This window comes from Anomaloglossus baeobatrachus, chromosome 5 (assembly GCF_048569485.1).
Source record: "Anomaloglossus baeobatrachus isolate aAnoBae1 chromosome 5, aAnoBae1.hap1, whole genome shotgun sequence".
Taxonomy (NCBI): domain Eukaryota; kingdom Metazoa; phylum Chordata; class Amphibia; order Anura; family Aromobatidae; genus Anomaloglossus; species Anomaloglossus baeobatrachus.
This window is the reverse complement of record NC_134357.1, coordinates 491,181,006-491,206,111: the sequence shown is the minus strand read 5'-3', so window position 1 is coordinate 491,206,111 and position 25,106 is coordinate 491,181,006. Positions and strand designations below refer to the sequence as shown.

The window sequence follows — 25,106 nt, the reverse complement described above, 5'->3', positions numbered from 1 at the left end:
CCTCCCACACTCCAAAGACATACAGATAGGGACTCTAGATTGTGAGCCCTAATGGGGACAGTATTGCCAATGTATGTAAAGTGCTGTGGAATTAATAGCGCTATATAAATGAATAAAATTATTATTATTAATAATAATATGACACAGCTAAATTCAGCTGTGGTGCCCCTTCCCTCAGACCTTATCTGAAAGGCGATAGTTCTGTGTCCTTTATGCCAGCACTTATATAATTATGCACAAGATTAGACTAGGAGATCAGGCTGCATGTCATTATGTCTCACACACTAAGAAATCTGCTCTAGGCTATTGTGGGGGTGTGTTCTTTCTCCGGTGTTTTGCTGCTTACTTTTAATTGGTTAGTGTCGTACAGGGGGAAGAAGTACACTCCCCCACTGAAAAACTGTCTGGTACTTGGACTTCACAGCAGTTAACTCATTAGGTGTCAAATACTTTGATTGCTAATATCTCCGCAACAGAGTCGAAAAATAAGAAAGTGTTTTAGTTAACTCTTCAGTCATTATTACATAGTTTGCGCAGTTCAACATGTTAAAATTAATGAAATGTCCTTTTTAAGTGAATTATATCTTATAGCCCCAATTCTACCTATATTTTACTCACCCACAGAATGCAGATCAGAAGTTTAGTGTTGAACATATTTCCATGATTTGAAAAAAAAATATTTAGAAATTTATGGTAGCAAAAGATCTCAAAATCATTGGCACATTGTCATATTTACCTGTTGTGTTGCTGGAGTTTTGGGGGAGGGTTCTTGTCGGACGTAGGATTTTTGCTTCTACAGTCTAGTGTCTTTGCCAGATTTTTTCGGTCGATAATAATTCGACAGATGTTTTCTATTGGTGAAAGGTATGGACTGCAGGAGACCGGTTCATCACCCAAACTCTTCTGTGAAGCCATGCTATTGTATGTGGTTTAGCATTGTATTACTTAAATATGCAAGGCCTTCCCTGAAAATAGACATTGTATGGATGGAGTATATATTGTACAACAAACCTCTAAGACTGGTTTCAGATGTCCGTGTTTTAGGTACGTGTGACATCTGTTTTTAACACGGATGCCACACGTACCCATGTGATTATTTGCTGTTACTCACACGTCCCGTGTTTGCACACGGACCGTGTGACCGCTCATGACCCTGCACGCCCACACGCAGCCATGTCCATTTTTTCTCTGGCAGCACGGGTGTCACACGGATTGCACACTGATGTGATCCGTGTGACATCAGTGTGACACATACCAGAGACACACTGTCTATATTTACATGTATCCAGCGATGCTGCCTCCCGCTCCTGACCCCCGCTCATTATGCTCACTGAGTATTCAGTGACCTGTGGAGCTAGAAGCCGGAGCAGCACTGGGGACTTCAGTGCCGGGGACCGCATTGCTGGGTGAGTATACAGCTGTGTGTGTGTGTGTGTGTGTGTGTGTTTTAAGTGTATACATGCATGTGCGGTGTGTGTGTATGTGCTCGGTGTAACCATGTTTGTCTGCTTTGTGTGTGTGTGTGTGTGTGTGTGTGTGTGTGTGTGTGTGTGTGTGTGTGTGTGTGTGTGTGTGTGTAGTGGGAGCCTGGAAGCCGGAGTATCGCGGGGACAACATCGGGAACTCCTCACAGTTCCCAATGAACTCTGATGAACCCGTGAAGCTGTAGCGAGGGGGTGTCATCAGAGTTCATTGGGAACTCCGATGACCTCCTCGGATGCCACTGTGTTTGCAGAATACTCACCTGTCCCCGCTGTGCGGTCCTCGGCAGTGCTGTAGCCAGCGCTCTCCCCACCGATACTCCGGCTTCCAGGTCCTGAGTGCGGTGAATAATCAATGAATATAAGGAGCGGGGGTCAGAAGCGGGAGGCAGCAGAGCCGAAGAAAACAATGTAGGATACAGGTAAATATAGAAAATCTTTTTATTTTACAGACCCGTGTTTTCTCCGGTACCTGTCACACGTATGCAAACATGGATGACACACGCGTGACGCACATGACACACACGTATGACCATAACCATGGGTGTGACTGGTACCTGATTAACCTTCGTCAGGCTGCATAATTTTACAACGTTAACAGCGACCCCTTATCTCGGAAGGGGGTGGACATATTTTATTGAAATTTGGCCAATATATTCTGGACTAAAACTGCAGAGATGCCACGAATTTTCAGCCCTCTACGGCTTTTTGAAAAAAAAATGTATTGCAATTTTAAAATGGAATAGTTACAATTGTACCTACTCAGCCGGACGAAGGTTAAACTCGTACATCTGAAACTGGCCTAATGTTCAGCATTGATGGTTCCTGTCAAGATGCGTAATCTGCCCATGTTGTAGGCAGTAATGTAACCCCATACAATCAGAGATGCAGCACTGTGCGCTGATGAGCTGGATAATCTGCTGTGGTGTCTCTGGTAGACATTCAAAATTATGCTTTTTGGTTAATCCAAACTAAGAACAGTTGTCCATTTTTCCTCAATCCATTTTAAATGAGCTGTGGCCCAGAGAAGAATGCAGCGTTTCTGGCTTGTGTGGCTCTATGGCTTCTTCTTTGTATGATAGAGCTTTCACTTGCACTTGTATATTGCCCTGTGTTTACAGACACTGATTTCTGGAAGTATTTCTGAGCCCATGCAGTGATTTGCACAACTGAATGCCTGTTTTATAATGCTGTACTGCCTGGAGGTCCGTAAATCACAAGCATCCAATACTGACGCTCGTCCTTGCCCATTGTGCACATGGATTTCTCCAGAATCTCTGAATCTTTTGATAATATATACTATAGATGGTGGGATATTCAACACTTTTGCAGCTTTGATGTTGATCATTTTTATAAAATGGTATTGCTATTTTTAGAGACCGTTATTCACAGGTTGGGGGCAATCTAACCATCTTTACTTCTGAGAGACTCTGCCTCTCTAACATGCTTTTTTTATATAGTCAGGTGACTTAGTTGAAGATTGACCCTTCCACTGTTCTTAATTAATCCCACTTACTTTTGCAGCCTTTTATGAATTCTTTCCCAATTTTCTTGCTGCCATCATTTTCTTAAGGAGTTAATTTTTTCAGCAGATATGGATTACAAGTATTTCCAAATCATAGCATTCTTGGGAGGTTTACATTTTTTCACAGAGTCCCAAGATGTTTGGAGTTGGGGGTTGTACTTCTACTTGTTTGAGTAATCTTTAAAGGGAACCGGTCAGGTCCGATATGCACCCAGAACCATGAGAAATTCTGGGTGTATATTGCAAATCCCTGCCTAATCGTCCCAGGTAATAGTAGCATAGATAAAGTAATCTTTGGACAATGTATTTCTAAAAATCCTATATGATATGCTAATGAGTGCTGGGACTAGTCGCAAGAATGTTAATTCCTGCACTCATTTCACCCTCTTAACACTCTAGGACACCCACCGTGCTAGCATTCTATTCAATGCCCACTGCCAGCGTCATCACCAGCAGTAACGCACGTATCTGTCAGTTTCTGCAGCCTCAGACACCGGACAGTGCACATGATCAGAAGTCTCCGCACTTCCGGTCATGCACAGTATGAAGCTGGGTGTATGTGTTCTGGCTTCAGAAAGGTCTAGTGCGCATGACCGGAAGTGCCATGGACTTCTGATCATGCGCACTTCTGGTGGTGACACTAACAGTGGGCATTGAATAGCATGCTAGCATGTTCCCCTGTGGGCATGCTACCATGCTAAGAGGGCAGAATGAGCAGAAGAACTAAAGCCCTTGCGACTAGTCCCCTCGCTCATTAGCATAGCATATATGGGATATTTAGAAATACTTTTTCTTAAGATCTCTTTATCTATAATGGTGTATACAGGGACGGTTAGGCAGGGATTAGCAATCTGCATCCAGAACTGCTCGTGGTTCGTGGTGCATATTGCACATGACAGGTTCCCTTTAAATATGATACTTTGCTCTTTGTCAGGCAAACTCTGCCCAATATGAGGCAACCAAAGGGGTTGTCTATATATTAGAAGAAATTAGGTCAACCATTTTCCTTGTCAGAATCAGTTCAACATTCATCGATGGGGTCAAGTCTGGTGCGACAATTCATCCCTAATCAGGGTAATGCTACTGAGCTGAAATACCAGACGTGAAGAATAGATAAAAATGGTGATGTTCCTGCGGAGAAAGAAATGCTAAGGTTTTTGGGGAGTCCAACGCGATCAAAAATGATGTTCCCGTAGGACAAGTGTTTATAGCATCTACGTATAGGTATCGTGCAGACGGTTGGGCTCTTCAAAACAGTAAATCCATTTCCCCTTGATGTAGCGAGCTCATTAAGATGCGTCAATAAGTGCAAGCTCTGGGGTTTATGACTAGTGATGTTGTAAGCAGTTACATTGTTATCAGGAGATAGTCTTTTGATTGACCTGAAAGTTCAACCGATACAAGAATTGCCGTCTCAGGTGCTTTTCGAGGCTTCACCACTTGTGAAGACGGTTGCACGTCAGCAAGTTGTCCGGTTCCCTAGGAAGACAGATGGAAAGCTCGGCACATTTCAAGACCTAGATTTACATTTTTTTGGCAGCACAAGCTTGTTGACCTTAACAAACATTTTCTCCATCATGTCCCTGCTGGATTTCTCTTATCGATTGTTTTACTCACTTTGTTCTTTGCCCCTAGCTAATAAATGCACATTTTCCTGGGAACGTGCGCTGTTTGTGCAAGCGGGTTTTGCGTACGGCCACTATTGTACCCTTGAAATTGTCACAGTATCCTGGAAACATAACAGACTTGGATACTATGAGAGATTCCCACTTGTTTCTACAGTGCCTACAAGTAGTATTCAACCCCCTGCAGATTTAGCAGGTTTACACATTCGGAATCAACTTGGCATTGTGACATTTGGACTGTAGATCAGCCTGGAAGTGTGAAATGCACTGCAGCAAAAAAGAATGTTATTTCTTTTTTTTTTTTTTTTTTAAATTGTGAAAAGTTTATTCAGAGGGTCATTTATAATTCAACCCCTCAAACCACCAGAATTCTGTTTGGTTCCCCTAAAGTATTAAGAAGTATTTCAGGCACAAAGAACAATGAGCTTCACATGTTTGGATTAATTCTCTCTTTTTCCAGCCTTTTCTGACTAATTAAGACCCTCCCCAAACTTGTGAACAGCACTCATACTTGGTCAACATGGGAAAGACAAAGGAGCAGTCCAAGGCCATCAGAGACAAGATCGTGGAGGGTCACAAGGCTGGCAAGGGGTACAAAACCCTTTGCAAGGAGTTGGGCCTACCTGTCTCCACTGTTGGGAGCATCATCCGGAAGTGGAAGGCTTATGGAACTACTGTTAGCCTTCCACGGCCTGGACAGCCTTTGAATGTTTCCACCCGTGCCGAGGCCAGGCTTGTCCGAAGAGTCAAGGCTAACCCAAGGACAACAAGGAAGGAGCTCCGGGAAGATCTCATGGCAGTGGGGACATTGGTTTCAGTCAATACCATAAGTAACGTACTCCACCGCAATGGTCTCCGTTCCAGACGAGCCCGTAAGGTACCTTTACTTTCAAAGCGTCATGTCAAGGCTCGTCTACAGTTTGCTCATGATCACTTGGAGGACTCTGAGACAGACTGGTTCAAGGTTCTCTGGTCTGATGAGACCAAGATCGAGATCTTTGGTGCCAACCACACACGTGACGTTTGGAGACTGGATGGCACTGCATACGACCCCAAGAATACCATCCCTACAGTCAAGCATGGTGGTGGCAGCATCATGCTGTGGGGCTGTTTCTCAGCCAAGGGGCCTGGCCATCTGGTCCGCATCCATGGGAAGATGGATAGCACGGCCTACCTGGATATTTTGGCCAAGAACCTCCGCTCCTCCATCAAGGATCTTAAGATGGGTCGTCATTTCATCTTCCAACAAGACAACGACCCAAAGCACACAGCCAAGAAAACCAAGGCCTGGTTCAAGAGGGAAAAAAATCAAGGTGTTGCAGTGGCCTAGTCAGTCTCCTGACCTTAACCCAATTGAAAACTTGTGGAAGGAGCTCAAGATTAAAGTCCACATGAGACACTCAAAGAACCTAGATAACTTGGAGAAGATCTGCATGGAGGAGTGGGCCAAGATAACTCCAGAGACCTATGCCGGCCTGATCAGGTCTTATAAAAGACGATTATTAGCTGTAATTGCAAACAAGGGTTATTCCACAAAATATTAAACCTAGGGGTTGAATAATAATTGACCCACACTTTTATGTTGAAAATTTATTAAAATTTAACTGAGGAACATAACTTGTTGGTTTGTAAGATTTATGCATCTGTTAATAAATCCTGCTCTTGTTTGAAGTTTGCAGGCTCTAACTTATTTGCATCTTATCAAACCTGCTAAATCTGCAGGGGGTTGAAGACTACTTGTAGGCACTGTATATTCTTGGTGTGGGTTCTACAAATACGAGAACGCGGTGTCATTCTCCAGTTGCAAGTGTAGAGGGGCAAACTATGTAGTGTTAAAAAAAAAAATGGTATAAATGGACTTGTATGCCTTCAATCTTAATCTACAGAAAGGCATCCCACTCATTTTCCTTCTTTCTGATGAAAAATCCAGTTTTCCTAGAGATGCCCATACACCTATCGGCCAATGCCCATACACGTTGAGCTAGGCCAAATGTGAATGTGCTGTTAATGGGAAGAGCAGTCAAGTGTCAATTTGGAATCATGGAAATACTGCATTTTTCGTTTTATAAGACGCACCGGATTATAAGACGCAGCCGAAATTCAGAGCAAGAAAAGGTGAAAAAAAAAAATGGGGTCCGTCTTGTACTCCGGATGGTGCAGTAGCAGTGGTGGAGGAGGCTGTGCTGGGGCTTGAGTTTCGACGGAGGCTTGTTCTGCCGTGCTTTGGCAGCTGTGCTTGGGCTGCGGCGGCTGTTGCTTCAAGAGAGAGTCTGAGGTTGGTGCTGTCATGCTGGGGCTCAGGCGGCGGCCGCAGACTGTGAGGGCTTCAAAGAAATGGCGCCCGGAGTCAGCGCAGATTGAGCTCTAGGCTCAATGGCAAGTTGAGATCTCATATGCGCAAGTGCCACCTCCGGGTGCCATTTTGCTTAAGTGAGGCCGGAGGGAGATCAGTGGGCCAGAGGCAGCGCCTGCGCAAATGAGAGCTTGAGCCAAGAGCTCCAACTTCGCATGCGCCAACTCCGGGCGGCATTATTTGAAGTACTCACTGCCCGACCCGCAGCGCCTGTAAAACCGCCGTAGACCCTGCACAGCAGCCCCAGCAACTGCTGCCGGAGACCAAGCGAAGACCCGGCACAGCAGCTGCTGACCCGGCACAGCAGCTGCTGACCCGGCACAGCAGCTGCTGACCCGGCACAGCAGCTGCTGACCCGGCACAGCAGCTGCTGACCCGGCACAGCAGCTGCTGACCCGGCACAGCAGCTGCTGACCCGGCACAGCAGCTGCTGACCCGGCACAGCAGCTGCTGACCCGGCACAGCAGCTGCTGACCCGGCACAGCAGCTGCTGACCCGGCACAGCAGCTGCTGACCCGGCACAGCAGCTGCTGACCCGGCACAGCAGCTGCTGACCCGGCACAGCAGCTGCTGACCCGGCACAGCAGCTGCTGACCCGGCACAGCAGCTGCTGACCCGGCACAGCAGCTGCTGACCCGGCACAGCAGCTGCTGACCCGGCACAAGGAAAAGTCTGTCTTATAATCCGAAAAATATGGTAATTTTTTTAAGATATCATCTATGCCAGCCATCAGAACCCCACTGGTCTCAAAATCTGTGTTCTGAAATTTGCTTTCAGAATGGGGTCATCATTCCCTCCATTTATTTCTAGTATGACTCAGAATAAACTGCGTTCATCTATCGCCAACATTTCCATGGTGTATACCGTAAATGGTGGTGCACAGGGTTTGTTGCATCGTTATTCTCTGTCTCGTCCAGAGGCTCTGTTGGACCACCACCAATGATAAAGTTCTTATCTGAAGTTTGTAATAACGTATAGCCTTTATTGATGGGAATAACCCAATGGAAATAAAGGGAACAATATATTGGGTGAGAATTGGGTGATCTCTATAAGCCTACAATTAAACTAATGGCTCACCAGACTTTTCTTTACTGCATCTCAGAACCTTAAGGAGGAAAATTCCTTCTGGACTCCAAAATAATCTGGATACTTCAGACATCCTATTCTATCTATTGTCTTAGTTAATGCGCCTTCGAACTTATGCAAGCTCTTCTACGGAAGCATCCGTGTCCAAAACTGTGCATGATATACTATTTGCTGATCGCAGGGTGGGAGCTTTGGCCACGGTGACCCCCATGATAGCTAAGATGAGTGGAGAACCTCAGCATCTCTTAATTCTTTCCTGCAGAATTCCAGGTCTGGCCAAGACATGTTAGATACTTCATCTCAACCCTATTAACTTGAATGGAGCAAATGTGCTGTTCTGTGCAGAGATGGGACTCCTTTTTGAGGTTGGTGAGATTCCCGGATTTTGGACCACCGTAATTAGCAAATAACCACATTTCTTACACTTGTATTTTCCAGCTTTCCTAAAATACCTCCTTAAATTCAAAATCTTAAACACCAGACATGATGAATGATTTCTACTTGTTTCTACTTTGGATTTCTTATTTTTTCCAAGACTGAATGGTGGAGAGGAACAGAGCAGCGCTTCCAAGTGGTTAGGCTCAAAACCAAAATCATGTTTAAAGACTCATAATATTACACTAATATTGACCGATTAGGATGCCACCTTTAAAGACTATTATTCACACTTTTTCCGAGGCAGCATTGCCCTGAAGGCTCCCTTTTAGCTTGAATAACAAGAAGAGAATCTCTACATCCCGAGGGGCAGGTTTTCCCGCTCCATGGAGGGTCAGGTTAGCACCTTTAACAAATGAGAAGGTGCCAATTATTTTCCACTGAAATATAATAATTTGGAGCCCTCATCAACCTGCGGTGAATCAACGTTTTAAGTCTCATGACGTTCTTTGCTCCATTGTAGAGAATCTTGCGCACAATATGATGAAAGATGAGGCTAAGTGTGGGCTGGAGCCAAGCGTGGTAAGCTGTCGTTTTTTTCTGCACAGTATTTAGGTCAAGTACTTCTTCTCTGAATGATTGTTTAGAGACGTGAGCTACCGGAGATGTTTGCTTCTTTCATTTAAGTCACAAACATGGCACCTTGTATGCACACTGGTGACTCATCTGCCAATTTTCTGACAAACCCTGGTCTATTTACTGCATAGAGTATGCTCCGCAAAATTTGGGGCAAAGCTTCACGGAAACTATACCAATGTATATAATTATAAAATGTAACACTGCACCTGGGTAACCCAAAGAGTAAGAATTTGGCCATTGGTATCTTTATTTGTTGAACGTTAAAAGAAAACTGATCATTTAACACTAGAAATCCCAGAAATTTCGAGCTCCATAGGGTTCCAATGGTAGAAATGTTAAATGACCCCTCTCTGGGACTTCTAGTGTTAAAGGGCATAAATCAATACGATAGGTGGCTTTAACAAACTGTAATATATGTTTTCACAGAAATTTGCTTCTGTCTCCACTTCTTCACCTCCTGAGTAGTCCCATTCACTCTGAAAACACAGCTCAGATCCATCCTACTCAAGATATGAGGGACTGCACAGTGAGATGTCCCAGGCAACTCCTAAGTAGGCAAGAGGAGGAGTGAGGAGCAGGGAGAGGAAGCAAGCAGAGAGAGACAGAGATCATATTGATATTTCTAACAAGTCTTTTCCCTCACCTCCAGAGCTGGAATCACAGCTATACTACTCAGGACTAGAGAATATAATTTTCTCGCTGCTGCTGGTTCTTTCCATGTGTGAACTAAGGAATGAATACCAGGAGAGAGGAGTAGCTGACTTTACACCTCTTATCAGATGAATGGCAGTCTTCATTTCTAAGTCTAGGTGACTACTCTTATTGAGTTTAGGAGTAATTTCCATCATTCTAGAGTCAATCGCACATCTTTTTTCTCAGAAAAAAAAAAAGTTTGATCTACATCAGTATCTATGTAATCATGTTATTCAAGCCATAAACCCATGTAGTTGGCTGTATTGGGAGTACTGTCGCACGATGTTCTGCTCTAAACCAAGTGTCGTGGCGACTTCAGACCCTGTTCACACTGCAGAATCTGACACGTAACTATATGGTTTCCCTGGTGCTTTTGAGTTGCACAGTCAGACTTGGACGTTAACCAGTTGTGTGCTTAGTAGTGATCAGCCTAGCAGAGATTAAGTTCTGCTAGCCTGTGGATTGCTGCTGGGGTCACAAGTTACAAGAGACCTATCACAGTCGCCTCTGCCCTTTAAAAGCTGATGGAGCCTTTTCCCTCATGCCAATTTATAGCTTCTTTTGCGATACCGGTCCTTGTGCTGTGGTGATTTTGTTTTGGTGATCTCCTGTGCTTTATTTGTTGTATTACGGAAATATTCTTGTCTATTTCCTTTGTGAATCTTTATTTCCTCCTAAGCGCATATTGTCTTGCGTGTGTACGTGCATGCATGCAGTGTGTCTGAGTTTTTGTTTTTCCCTGTCTATTTGTATCGGATAAACCTCTCTTGTCCTGACCCTCCCTGGGGGTGGGGAGGGGAGGTATTGACCAGGGGTACTCAGGAGCTAGGGTTAGGAAGGCAGCCCAAACAGTCCCCCCTAGATGTATCTTCGGGAACAGGTACAGCTAGGGCAACCCTAGCCCTAGGGCAGTGAAGGTGCCCCTATTCCACGTTACCTCATCAAACCTCATCACGGGTACCTGCCCCTGGTCAGAATTGAGCAGGGTGCTGGTTGGATAGATCAGTTGACCTTGATTTGGAAGAGGTTCTGATTTTTATTAAACAAATCCAGCTAAATTTTGTAGTCTTTTTATCTACAAGTGAAACATTTTAAGAGCTTTGTTTAGTACCAGGATTTGTAAAGCCTTTTGAGTTCTCCATATATTCAAAATAAATATTTAAAAGGGCTCAGACCAGTTATTATACAATAAATAATGCATCTAATGGTGATTTCATGTAGTTCCCTTGTGTGGAGTTCCATTTTTGATGCTTAACCAGTCCCTCCTGGGCTGTGCTTCCTGGTGGTGTCCTCCAAGCTGAAAGTGGGTGGAGATACCCTCTGAGCCAATGATTGGTAGTTACAGTGACCAACATCAGTCAGTGATTGGCTGGGCTCCTTTTCCTGTTATTTCTGGTGTGTTGAGAACAAGATCAGGAAGACCAGGGCAATAGGATCTACACAATTTTTGGAATAAAACCTGTGAGGGGGACATCTGGGGGTATGTATATTTTTTTTCTTTTAATCCGTACGAGTTATTTTAATCAGTTTGATCGACTGGAGAACCCCTTTAAGTTTTAACTGTCATAAGATCCTGTTGTTGAAATAATTGTCACGTCCATCATATCACTTCTAAAAGAATTGAATCATTCCTAATCCATTTTCCACATGTACTAATGTCCTTTTCTGAAGGGCTTTTTATCAATCCAATAAAATATTTCTCTGCGTCTATCTTTTGTTCTAAAGCCTCACAATCGACATTAAGAGGGATACCTCGTTTCAAGATGAGCATCTGCAGAATGAATTAATGATGATTCCTTCACGATTTCATTAATTAGTGGCATTAATTGAAGAAACGTAAATAATGATTTTTTTTTTATCATTGTGGAGAAGTCGTGCAGATGCTCTTGATAAACCTCTTTTCGTGCCTTACTAGGATGGAGAATGCAAAAATTCCCACTGAATGTGAATAATTAATGTCTTGTTGTGAACACTAGGGCTTCTTTACACGAAACTATTTTTTAAGCCACTGATGAGTTGTGTGAGAAATTGTGCTTAAGGATTCAGTGGAAATTATTTCCAGCTGGACGAGCCTTAGTGCCGCTGAGCATGCTTCCTCCTATCCGAGTGAGGACCACCACATGGTTCATGGCAAGTAATTCACGATAACTGGCCAGAGAAAGCGTTAAACGATGTTGTCTTAACTAGGGCAACCTCTGCTGTAGATAAAGATAGCCCAGGGTACACTTGGTCAATGCATGTTTAGCTTCCTAATATCTTGAAGGATCATTTTGAGAACTTGGGGTCCAACTTAAGTGCATGAACAGGTCCTCATACGCATATGCTCTACCCCTTTGGATCTGCCATTTCTTTATGATCATCTGATTCTGAGAATGGAGCAAATGCAGCGGTGGTCTAGCACTTAATATTATCCCTGCATAATATTGCACCCAAATTCCTGGGTACTTCAGCCCCCTCTCCCCGCCGCCCCACATAGTAACTAAACATTGCACTTTCCTGCACGGGTGGAGGGAAAAAACAGTGGAGCAATCACAGATTTCTACACTATTGGGGACCTTAGTCTCGGAACAACACTTAATTAGCACATTCTTGAGGCAATTTAATGTATTTGGTTCCTAGCACCTCATGCACCACTGTAGTTTGTTCTTTTTATGGACATGCTGACCATAGTGATCGTCTATAATGATCCAAATCTCTAAAATCTTTAACTTTGTATGTAAAGAATATTCATATAACCATGCGTCAGGATAGGCATTTTGTTACTAATTGGCTTTATTCATAGCTTCTACTGGTGAGAATCTGTCCTATTCACGTCCTTTCTTGTCCTACCTAGGATTTAACTGTGTCTGGCTCACACTGGGAAATTAGGGAAGTCTTCCACCCTTTACTCACAATCAATGTATAATTCTATAGGGTGGGAATCCATCGGCTATCCTTCTGTATGTTCTGCAATCCATCCACAAACCAAAGTATGCCAACGCTATCAAGACTATAAAATACAACAAAGGAGACAGTTGCACTCTGTAGCGCTAATACATGGCAATATAGCTATGCATTACTGCTATGAAAAAACATGCAAAAATTAAGATACTTGGCACACAAAAATGGCTAGCTTTATGTGAGCCCAACGGCGAGGCGACCTCTTTTTGTTGGGTCCCTACCAAACTAATGCCTCTCTTTGGGTAAAAAAACCCCCACCAATTTAAAAAAACAAAACAAAACAAACAAACAGTGATTTTTTGAGGAAGTGGCAATATTTACTCCCACATCACTTCTCTCTCCTCCTGGATTAACTGACTGGACATAGAAAACAACACCAGAAAGGCACAGATAAGAGACAGCGATGCCAGTCAGGGCCCCATTCTCGAGCTAGATGAAGGTCAGAGGGAGTCTCTTACTCTGCCTTATGTAAAGCGGCCACTTTATCGGTTCGTTACGGGAGACGTTGCTCAAAGTAGTCTGGATAGGAGTACTAGTTGTTGTCCTGCCCATCCAGGGAGGCCAATTTAACTGTCGGCGCAACGGATAAACTAGAGTTGATGTGTGAGGCCAAATTAGATGTACCGTAATAGACGAGCTCAGAGGATCAAGAGATGGGACACCTGTCTAGTGTTCAGCATAAGGATTCTACTTAATTGGAATTTATTGAAGAAAGAAGGATAAGTTCTGTGCCAAATAGCAAGCTATGGGTTATACAGCATGTTTTCTACGATTGCAACTGCGCGGAGATGTGTTTGAGTTTTAGGATATATCTCCGTCCCTCAAGAATTTAGCACCAATTGGGAAATGTGTAGGTGAGTTGTAGTGTTGATGTGCTGTGTGGTGGATTTGAAACATAAAATGGAAACGGAGATAACAAAATTGATTATGATCTCCCACAGATTTCCACTGGAAGAACAAGCTATTTTTAGGAGAACAATGTGTGGTTAAGAGTGTGGCCTATCCTTCGTGTAGGCCATGAATAGTTGGTAGGTGGGACCTTCATCTAGCTCGAGAATGGGGTCCTGACTGGCATCTCTGTCCGTGTAGAGATGGTTGGACATGTGTGGAAATTCCGACAATCTTCCCGCACTGTCAGCCAAACACAATAAGGCAATCACAACCAGGTAGGAAAAAGATAAAACTTGGTACAGTCAAATTGCTAAGGACTCCTGAAATATAGGACTCTCCCTCTGACTTGTGGTACTTTATTTAAAATAATTAGTTTTGATGGTCCATTTATTGCAGAAAGTGGCACTCGCAATCCATACAAAAAACATTTAGTAAATCACCTTTATAACATACGTTGTTGCCGAGCTAGTGGTATGTACTGTATATAGACTTGTAGACCATACACTCTATGCATATCATCAGCTTTGCAGTTATTTATCTGTTAACTTTGGTTTACAAAACTAGTTTTATGGATGGCGAGTGCCTCTTTTCTGCAATATAGAGTGCAATAGTGCTCCATTCCTGAAAAAATGGACCCGTCACTACCATACATTCTCCTGTGTGTGGGCTAGAAGTGAACAAAATGGGAATACACCTTTTAAAGCTGCAAAGAGGCACTAATGTCAGACAAGCTAGGGTACCGATGGAGGGACAGTGAAGGAGCATTGGGCAGGGTTGGTATTGAGCGAAATCGGGAACTGGGTCTGGATGATGAAACCGAAGGTGGACACCATAGGGACTGGTTAGATGGTAATGATTTTGTGACTTTTGACGTTCTGAGAACATTATGAACTTCTTTTTGCAGTCAGACAACACCTCAGCATGGTAAAGAATGATTTTGGAAATCTGATGGACACTGCAGCTCTTCGGCTTTCCTGCCGTTCTACTTCCAGCATAGCCATCTTTTCTTCCTACAGAGAGAGTTTATGGCACGTGTGTATTTGTCTTCATCCTTCTCTGCCATCTTCTGTTCTCCGTGATTTCGTCTGCTCTTTTTAATTTGTAACGAGCAGCTCCTGTAATGAGTTTGAGCCAGAGGGATAATACATCTCGTCTTTGCACGTAGCTGCAAATGAGGGTTGTAAGCGTACAGTTGAGTAGCTGCAAGAGCTCCGGATTATGTTAATTCAGTTACTCAATAACATTTTATATCAGCCAATTTGCACAGATACTCCGCAAACCGCCCCTCGCAGCGAGGCTGTGCCTTCCACACGTGGCACTTTAATTTAGCAAATTTTCCAGAGCGAATAAAAAGGTAAAAGAGCAATTGTAAAGAGGTTTGTGCAAATGCATGTTTATATATGTACAAGGCCCTCTGTGTGTGTTAGAGCCAACACATAATAAGGGTGTAATTAATTTAATTATATGGCCGTGTTATCATGGATCGCAGACTTGTATTCTGATGGAAAATGCAGCACGGAAGAATATTCACATTGGAGAAAATATAGATTTCGGTACTTTATGCTCCCAAAAAAAACCCTTAATACAACATGGACCTGTACTTCTCGTAAAACCCGTTACAAGGCCGTAAAGTAACAGAGGGTCTCCCACAGACCGGTCCATCATCAGAGGCCGGCTACATGTTGATGGGTTTTTCCACCTGGAGGGCCAGGCATAATCATTACTTACACTTTTTGAATTTTTATAGTAATTTCATGTATTTAAAAAACTAAAAAATAAATGGCACGCATTAAGTGCTCAATCGGATACATTTGAGCATTTGTAAAAGGTGCAGAACAAATGATTTGGTTCCCAGCCCTGAGAGCTGACAAGCCCTACTAGCGTCTGGAGTAAAGGGTGCTTTACAAGCTGTGACATCGCTAGCGATCTCGTTAGCGATGTGACCCGCCAGATCGCAGATAAGATTTGCCGAGATCGCACATAGGTCATCTTTTGTAGCACCGGTCACATGTGCGATCTCGGCAAATCGTATGTGCGATCTGGCGTGTTACATCGCTAACGAGATCGCTAGCGATGTCGCACCCTTAACTGGCTTCTCCTCACCAAGGACATTGATTGTAAAAATCATAGTGCAATACCTTATTTCTCCTATGGGGGCACTGCCGCAAAAGTGAGCAGTTGCTTCAAGGATCCCTAGCAGAAGCAGCAGTGAGACACCTTGTGATCCTCTCATCTTCTTGGAAATCATCTAACCAAAAGGGGCTAGCTAAACCTTTTCTTATTCCCTCCTGTGCACTGGATCTGGCTTCATTGTTTAGTTTCCTTACTTTTTTTGTTTTCACCAATATTTCCTTTCTGTATTCTTGTCCTATAAATGTTTTCAACAATTATTTTGAAACGCAATGTCCTCCCTTAGTAGGTGATAAATTTAATTATTGGGCACTATCCTGAGTTATTTAAAACTACTTGTAAGTAGAAGATTTTCCTAAATTATCATGTTATCTGATGTAACACTAGAATCTTTTTCTGACTTCAGTCCTGTAACCCTTTTTAGGGGTGGTTTTGTATGTAAACTTTTAAATACCATTACATGCTCTTAAAGGAGTTTTCCAGGATCCCAAGCAGTTAATATCAGATCAGTGGCGTTTTGGCTCTCCCACCATTCAGCTGATTTAACGGGAACCAATCACCAAGATTTTCGTATATAACCTAAAGCCAGTGCTATACTGGCACTATCATGCCGATTCTATACATACTTGTAGTGGTCAGCTCGGATGTATTGGTTTTGAAATCCAAGAAAGTTAAGTTTATAAAATCATCAGCTTATTGAGTGTAGCTGCTCAGGATCAGATAATAGCTGTGAGCTGTGGGGGGTATTCATAGTTATCCCCTCCCCCTGTTAGAATTAGCATAAGTATTATACAATTGATATCATTTTTGACTTGCAGGACCTATGCGGAGATCATAACCATGTGACCAGAAGGGGCGGAGCCTCAGCCAACAGTAAATGTTGCTTCCTGGTATCAGCTTTGTTGGCTGAGGCCCCACCCCTTCTGGTCAAATGGGTATGACCTCAGCATAGGTCTTTCAAGTCAAAAATTAAATAAATTGTATAATTCTTATGCTAATTCTAACAGGAGGAGGGGATAACTATGAATACCCACCAGATATTATCTGATCCTCAGCTGCTGTCACTCAAGAAGCTGATGATTTTATAAACTTTACTTTCTTGGATTTCAAAATCTATACATCTGAGCTGACCACTACAGGTATGTATAGAATCAGCCTGATAGTGCCAGTATAGCTCTGGCTTTAGGTTATATACGAAAATCCTGGTGATTGGGTCCCTTTAAAGATGTTGTGGTGCCTCACAAGTAGCACTGCTCCATACACTGTGTAGCGGCCGTAAATGATGCTTCCCATAGAAGTGACTGTAAAAGAGATTGCAGTAGTACCATTCACATCCATTACACAAAGTATGGCAGTGCTTCACGTCCGATGCGCAGCAGCACATTTGATTGGCTGATTAGGGGTGTTGGGAGTGAAAACTTCACCGACCTCATATTTAGTTATGTACACTAAGGTTATAATGGTAGATCATCAGTGCTCAAGTTTGGGATATTTGGGCATTATTTTTTGGACCCTAGAGAACAATAAAAAGTGGGGGGTGGGGGTAGGAAGGGACATTGACTTCCGAGTAACACATTTCTGTTTTTGAGGTATTGAAGTGATTCTGAATTTTAGGTAACTTTTCCCTAAAATGTGGTTACATTTTTGTCTTTTATTTGTTAACCCAGGCTCGGTACAAGCAGAGTCTAGACCCCACTGTGGATGAAGTTAAGAAGCTTTGCACTTCTCTGAGAAGGAACGCCAAGGAAGAGCGGGTCCTGTTCCACTATAATGGACACGGAGTCCCACGCCCAACAGTCAATGGAGAGATCTGGGTTTTCAATAAGGTGAGCAGTTCCCAAAAATATCTTACCTGTCTTCCAAGAATGCCCAGTTGTATTTAGTGTACCATCCCTTGAAGATGTTGGAAATACTGATGATCTCAAGGTTGACTAAAGAAATAGGGGTTTGTAGAGTAATTTGGTTTACAGACCGGAAAAACTTCTTGGCCAATAGCCTTCAAAACAGTCAGGAGATGAAAGCAACATTTGCAGAAAGTATATTTTGCTTTTTTGAAGTCACTCGAGATTCAGATCAGTCCATCAGAACAAACAGAATATAAAATAGGAGACTTTCACACCATCACTATGTAAGCGCCACATGATGTCATCATGCAAAGAGCTGGGACCCAGTGTGACATCTTTGCCTTGGGCGTCAAAACATTCTGTACTGACACCGGTGCATGGATGAAGTGTCTGGAACAAGATGTCCGTGTGAAAATTAATCTCGAGGTTTTATTTATTTTTTCCTGCTCTGTAAACTGTACAAATAACGCGCAATCTGGATTTTTGGAATAAAATTGGTTCTATTTAAAAAAAAAAAAAAAAAATTTAAAAATGAAAAAAGATTATCTCCATCCATCATATGTTCTTTCTCAGTGCTGTTTGAAAGTCCAAGCAATTGTTAGTAAATACTTATTTTATAAATGTGCGACAGAGTACTAACCTCTTAGAGTAGCTTTATACATTTGATCCAACTTGATTGGAATGGAACCGACCCCCCATTGGTCCGTGTGGACCAGAGCCCCTCATTGGTCCGTGTGGACCAGAGCCCCTCATTGGTCCGTGTGGACCAGAGCCCCTCATTGGTCCGTGTGGACCCGGAGCCCCTCATTGGTCCGTGTGGACCCGGAGCCCCTCATTGGTCCGTGTGGACCCGGAGCCCCTCATTGGTCCGTGTGGACCCGGAGCCCCTCATTGGTCCGTGTGGACCCGGAGCCCCTCATTGGTCCGTGTGGACCCGGAGCCCCTCATTGGTCCGTGTGGACCCGGAGCCCCTCATTGGTCCGTGTGGACCCGGAGCCCCTCATTGGTCCGTGTGGACCCGGAGCCCCTCATTGGTCCGTGTGGACCCGGAGCCCCTCATTGGTCCGTGTGGACCCGGAGCCCCTCATTGGTCCGTGTGGACCCGGAGCCCCTCATTGGTCCGTGTGGACCCGGAGCCCCTCATTGGTCCGTGTGGACCCGGAGCCCCTCATTGGTCCGTGTGGACCCGGAGCCCCTCATTGGTCCGTGTGGACCCGGAGCCCCTCATTGGTCCGTGTGGACCCGGAGCCCATCACCGGCGCCTGTGTGGACCTGGCGCCCGTGTGGATCCGGCCCCCGTCACCGGCGCCCGTCTGGACCCATGTGTGGATCCGGCCCTTCTTGACACCCTCTGTGTATGTCACACTCCTCTCCCCCTTCCCTCAGCTATTGGCCCCTCCTCTGTGCATGAAACTTCCCCCACCCCCATTGGCTCCTTGTGGATACAGCCTCCCCCATCAGCTCCCTGTTGATGCAAGGCCCCCCACCGGCCCCATATGAATGCGAAACCCCCCTCCCCCTTTGCCCAGTTTGGATGCGACCCCCTCGATCTAATTGGATCCGACCCCCATTGGCCCTTGTGTGCAACCCCACTCCCCCCCCCCCCCCCACCGGTCCTTTGCCTTGTGTACACCACCCCCTTAATCGGCCCCCTATGTATGCGATCACCCCATCAGCCTTGTGTGGATGCGGCTTCCTGCCCATCGGTCCCGTGTACATGCAACCCTATCACCATCATGTGACCTTCCCAACCGACCATCAAAAGACCCTCCCCACCCAACCCCCACTGGCCCCGTATGGTTACAACCTCCCCCATTGGCTCCATGTGGATGCGACCCGACCCTCTCATCAACTCTGTGTGGCTACAACTCCTCCCTTCGGCCCCGTATGGAAGTCACCCCCACCCCCCAGTCTCCCAGTGTGAATGCGACCCCCTCGATCTTATTTGATTCAACCCCTATCGGCCTGTCTGGATCCGACCCCCCCCCCCCCCCCATTGGCCCTCTGTGTATGCAATCTGACTAACCCCCCCCCCCCCCACATCCTTCGCCCTGTGTGAAGGCGACCCTTTCACCATTGGCTCTGTGTAGATGCAGCACCCAACCCCCCACCCCCCCCTTGAGTCGTATTGATGTGACCCCCCCCCCCCCCCTCGTTGGCCCTGTGTGATTTTGTCCCTTCCATCGATCGCCTACCAGAGATGATTCTGCATAATTTCCCATAATTGGCAGCATTTATAAAGCACAGGAAAAAAAAACAGATCATGTGTTGTCAACATTGACTTTCCCTGTTAAAACTAAATGCAGCAACCCCTTTGGGTGCTATAGCAATTCAGCCTCCCAAATGCTGATTTTAGGGACAGACTGACCTCGAAGCCGAATGGACCTAGATCACCGTAATCCTATTTATTTCTACACAGGTGAATGTGTTTTCACACAAGCTTTTTCTTTCCCCTACCACCATTGTACAGACTGTCCTTGCAGTTGTATCAGCATTCATAATACTGAATAGTTCTCTTTAGCAGCTGCTGCGCTCCTGACACTTGAGGAGCAGAACAAAGGAGCTTCATCTGATGTAGGTTTTGTAAACGCAGATCTGCATAGAAAAAGTGAGCCATAGTCATCTAATACACGACAATGTATTCATTCTCCTGCTGACAAAGTACACAGCACATAGTGGGGACCTCAATGCTCACAACCTGGATGCAGACAAGTCTGGCCTTCAAGATCAAAGCGGGAGAGATGAGGTGGAGATGTGGCTGTGCGTGAATCAGGCCCCCACCATTGGATTTCTTGAAAGCAGTGAAATCCACGGTCGTTCCGTAGCTCTTGTAGCCTACAACACTAGTGGGGTTACTGGGTTTAAGTGCTGAAAGGCCGGGAAAGGGACTCTCAATCTTTGTAAGTTAAAAAAAAAAAAATGGATGGGATATAATGTCAGTGTGCCCAAATTCTTATTTTTTTTTATTGTGGCGATTTTAGATGGTATAATGTACAGTGAAGGAAATAAATATTTGATCCCTTGCTGATTTTGTAAGTTTGCCCACTGACATAGACATGAACAGTCTATAATTTTAAAGGTAAGTGAATTTTAACAGTGGGAGAAAATCACATTGTATAAATTCTATAAATGTATTTGCATTTTGCAGAGAGAAAGAAGTATTTGATCCCTCTGGCAAACAAGACTTAATACTTGGTGGCAAGACCCTTGTTGGCAAGCACAGCAGTCAGACTTTTTTTGCAGTTGATGACGAGGTTTACTCCGATGTCAGAAGGAATTTTGGTCCACTCCTCTTTGCAGATCATCTCTAAATCATGAAGATTTTGAGGCTGTTGCTTGACAACTTGAAGCTTCAGCTCCCTCTATAAGTTTTCTATGGAATTAAGGTCTGGAGCTAGGCCACGCCGTGACCTTAATGTGCTGCTTTTTGAGCACACTCCTTTGTTACCTTGGCTGTATGTTTTGGGTCATTGTCGTGTTGGAAGACCCAGCCATGACACATTTTTAATGTCCTAACGGAGGGAAGGCAGTTGTCACTCAGGATTGTACAGTACATGGCTCCATCTATTGTCCTATTGATGCCGTGAAGTAGTCCTGCGCCCTTAGCAGAGATACACCCCCAAAACATAATGTTTCCACCTCCATGCTTGACAGTGGGGACGGTGTTCTTTGGGTGATAGGCAGCATTTCTCTTCCTCTAAACACGGCAAGTTGAGTTAATGCCAAAGAGCTACATTTTTTCTCATCTGACCACAGCAACGTCTCCCAATCACTCTTAGAATCATCTAGGTGTTCATTGGCAAACTTCAGATGGGACGGCTGCACATGTGCCTTCTTGAGCAGTGGAACTTTGTGGGCACTGCAGGATTTTAAGTCATTACAGCCTAATGTTTTACCAATGGTTTTCTTGGTGACAGTGGTCCTAGCTGCCTTAAGATCATTAACAAGTTCCCCCGTGTAGTTTTACGCTGATTTCTCACCTTCCTCATGATCCTGGATACCCCACGAGGTGAAATTTTGCCCCAAATCGATGTCGATTGACAGTCATTTTGTATTTCTTCCACTTTCTTACTATTATTGCACCAACAGTTGTCTTTCTCACCCAGCGTCTTACTTATGGTTTTGTAGCCCATTCCAGCCTTGTGCAGATCTATGATCTTGTCCCTGACATCCTTAGAAAGCTCTTTGGTCTTGCCCATGTTGTAGAGGTTAGAGTCTGACTGAGTCTGTAGACAGGAGTCTTTTATACAGGTGACAATGTAAGACAGCTGTCTGTAATGCAGGTAAAGAGGTTATTAGGAGCATCTACGTGTCTGTACGAGCCAGAACGCTTAACGGTTGGTAGAGAATCAAATACTTATTTCTCTCTACAAAACGCAAATAAATTTATATAATATATATAATGGGATTTTCTGGATTTTATTTTGGATATTCTATATCTCACTCTTAAAATTAACCTACAGTGGGCAAATGTATAAAATCAGCAAGTGATCCAATAATTTCCTTCACTTACTAGTGTGGACCCTCAAAATAGATTATACACCTCCTGCACTCGACGTTACATAATGGCCCCTTCTAAGCGTAGAGCTAATGGTCGATGTCTACAGCTATGATACTCTGCATAGACCTTAAAATATGCACTGACCAGTAATTGTTCAGTCCTGTGTCACTGCTTTGGAGAGGGCAACAAACAGGTCTTTATCATTCAGAAACCTTCATTTTCCCATTTAAAAAACAGCGATGAATTACACAGAAGTCAGAGTTTATTTTTTGTGTTTGTGATACCCTTGACTGTTTGTTTTTTTTTGTTAGACCATTTTTGTTTGGTTTGATAGGCTTCATATTAAGTCTGGAACAAAGAGAAAACACAAGACCAAGATCCAAAGTGCAAAGGTGAAATCTTTATTGACACAGGGGTAGGTGCGGGGCGGCACGAAACAAGTGAGGGCACGGACATCAGTCACTGATCAAAATATACAAACAATTGTCACGGATTTCTTATAAACTGACATTTCAGTCTATCCATAGTATAATATAGTCATGTATCATCAACTATTTTCTATATTTCGTATGAATAACAAGATGATGAATGTGTGATGAAAATATGAACACAAATATCAGCCAAGCAAAGCTATGTCACTATGTAATGGGGAGGAAAAATTCCCTTCAAATCCCATCCATCTGAGTCCCTGATCAAGTTTAAGACAATACCGTAGCCAAAATAATCGCAGTAACATGTCAAAAAATCAGGGAACCAGGCTCCAGGGCTATATATGAGTATAATAGACCGGTGGCACACTTTACCTGGGAGATAATGGTGGTCAGAGAGAGGTGTCCGTGTCCTTCCCGACGGCCGTTTCGGCTATGAAGCCTTCGTCATGACTATATTATACTATGGATAGACTGAAATGTCAGTTTATAAGAAATCCGTGACAATTGTTTGTATATTTTGATCATTGACTGATGTCCGTGCCCTCACTTGTTTCGTGCCGCCCCGCACCTACACCTGTGTCAATAAAGATTTCACCTTTGCACTTTGGATCTTGGTCGTGTGTTTTCTCTTTGTTCCATAATTATTACGACTTATCCTCAGTCCCCATCCAGTTCCTTATATATAACATGGTTTTTAAAGGTCATATATGTATCTGGTAAATCATGGTGTGGCTGTGGCTCTTTTTTGTATATTCATATTAAGTCTGGTAGTTTGCGCTACCTTGGAAACTTCCATGAATGTAACCTAGGAACTTGTTGGGACTGGTTAAAAGTCAGTTCTTTTGGGAAACTGGAACACCCAGCTGCCAATACATGCTGTAAGTTGTAGTTTCCAAAAGCGGTCAGTGACATACCAAGGTGCAATAACATAGAGGAAGTCTGTTTTTGTGACGTAATAGCGACCTCACCAGCGACATTGCAGTGTGTGACACGCATCAGCGACCTGGCCCCCGATGTGAGGTTACTGATCTCTACAAATCGTTCAGGACCATTTTTTGGTCCTTTGTTTCCCGCTGCGCAGCATGCATCGGTGTGTTTGATACCGTTACAACAACATCATTAGCGAATTAGAACCCAGCCCGTAGGCGTGCTATAGCGTTCCCTTTCCCGCCCCCTTACCTCCAATTGGTGGTCGCTGTTGCGTTCTGATTGGGTGGCTTTCACTGAAAAGAAGGCAACTTTAGCTCTTCCGTCCTTTGTTTCAAAGCTACCTTGTTTCTGAGCGTGCTGGTTTGCGGATCATTAGAGAGTTCTCCAGTCTGCAATACTATAAAGCCTATACGGTAAGCACCATTTGATTGAAGCTGTATTGATGCTGTATAGCTAAACCAGTATGGAGTCGCGGCACAGAGAACTTTACAAAGATCCGCTAAGCAACAGAAGCTCAGGAACAAAGGATATACAAGCGCGACTTTTGCCAATCTTTCCAAGCTCGGGGTCGCCAATAAGAACGCACTAGCGATCACCAATCTTAGCTGAGGGGGGCGTGTAAAAAGGACACCTAGGTGGCTTCAGCGTCAAACACCACGCCCCTAACATAGGTGTGAATCAAATAGCTGCTGTGACACACTTCCCCAATGACCATTGAGGTCGTTCTGCAGGTCCGTATCGCTGCTGCGTCGTTGGCCAGATCTGCCTGTTTGATAGCTCACCAGCGACTGTTTAGAGATTTTCCAGTGATCCCGGCCAGATCGGGATCGCTGGTGGGATCGCTAGAAAGTCTGTGTGTAAAGGGGCCTTAAAGGGAACCTGTCAGCAGAAATTGTGCCCTAAACCTAAAAGTTTCCCCTTCTATAGCTCCTGGGCTGCATTCTAGCAAGGTTCCTATAGTTATTCTGCCCCCTTTTAGATCAAAATAAATAATTTATAAAGTGGTACCTTTCAGTTTGAAAATCTTGTTAATTCTACCACGGGGGCGGGCTGTCCGTTGTCCGTTACTGTCCCTCCTGCCGCTTTAGGCCGTCCCCCAACGCTCATTTACATACCTCAGGACACCGCCCAGTGCGTCCGAGGTCTCGTGCATGCGCCGTGCCACTGTAGCGGGACTGTGCACAGTGGGACCGCTGGTGACGTTGCGCAGGCACGAGATTATGGGTGGCGCTGTGATTTTCATCAGCAAGCTCCCGCCCATAATCTCGTAGCCGCGCTTTCCCCTCTGCCTCCACCGTTCTGCACATGCCCTGGCCAGATGACCCAACATCACCTCTTTCCCATCTAGCCCTGGAGCAGGAAATAGATGGGAGGAGCGGAGCAGGACACCACCGATCAGGAGGAGACGAGCTTACCTTTGTTTGTTTTATACATGTTCTTTTTACGGTGTACGTCGATAAGCTCGTCTCCGCGTCTCGTTACAGTGTCACGGCGCACGCGCGAGACCTCGGACGCACTGGGCGGCGTCCTGAGGTATGTAAATGAGTGTTGGGGGACGGCCTAAAGCGGCAGGAGGGACAGTAACGGACAACAGATAGCCAGCCCGCCCCCGTGGTAGAATTAACAAGATTTTCAAACTGAAAGGTACCACTTTATAAACTA

The 25,106-nt window shown here is 44.5% G+C and overlaps 1 protein-coding gene across 1 annotated transcript in view; it reads left to right on the top strand.

The window, feature by feature from the left end:
* Window positions 1–25,106, top strand: part of RPTOR (regulatory associated protein of MTOR complex 1) — a 364,764-nt gene that overhangs the window by 233,749 nt on the left and 105,909 nt on the right. The window contains exon 4 of the mRNA XM_075351789.1: window positions 17,406–17,564. Within this exon, the coding sequence (XP_075207904.1) occupies window positions 17,406–17,564 (159 nt within the window). The remainder of the gene's footprint in view (window positions 1–17,405; window positions 17,565–25,106) is intronic.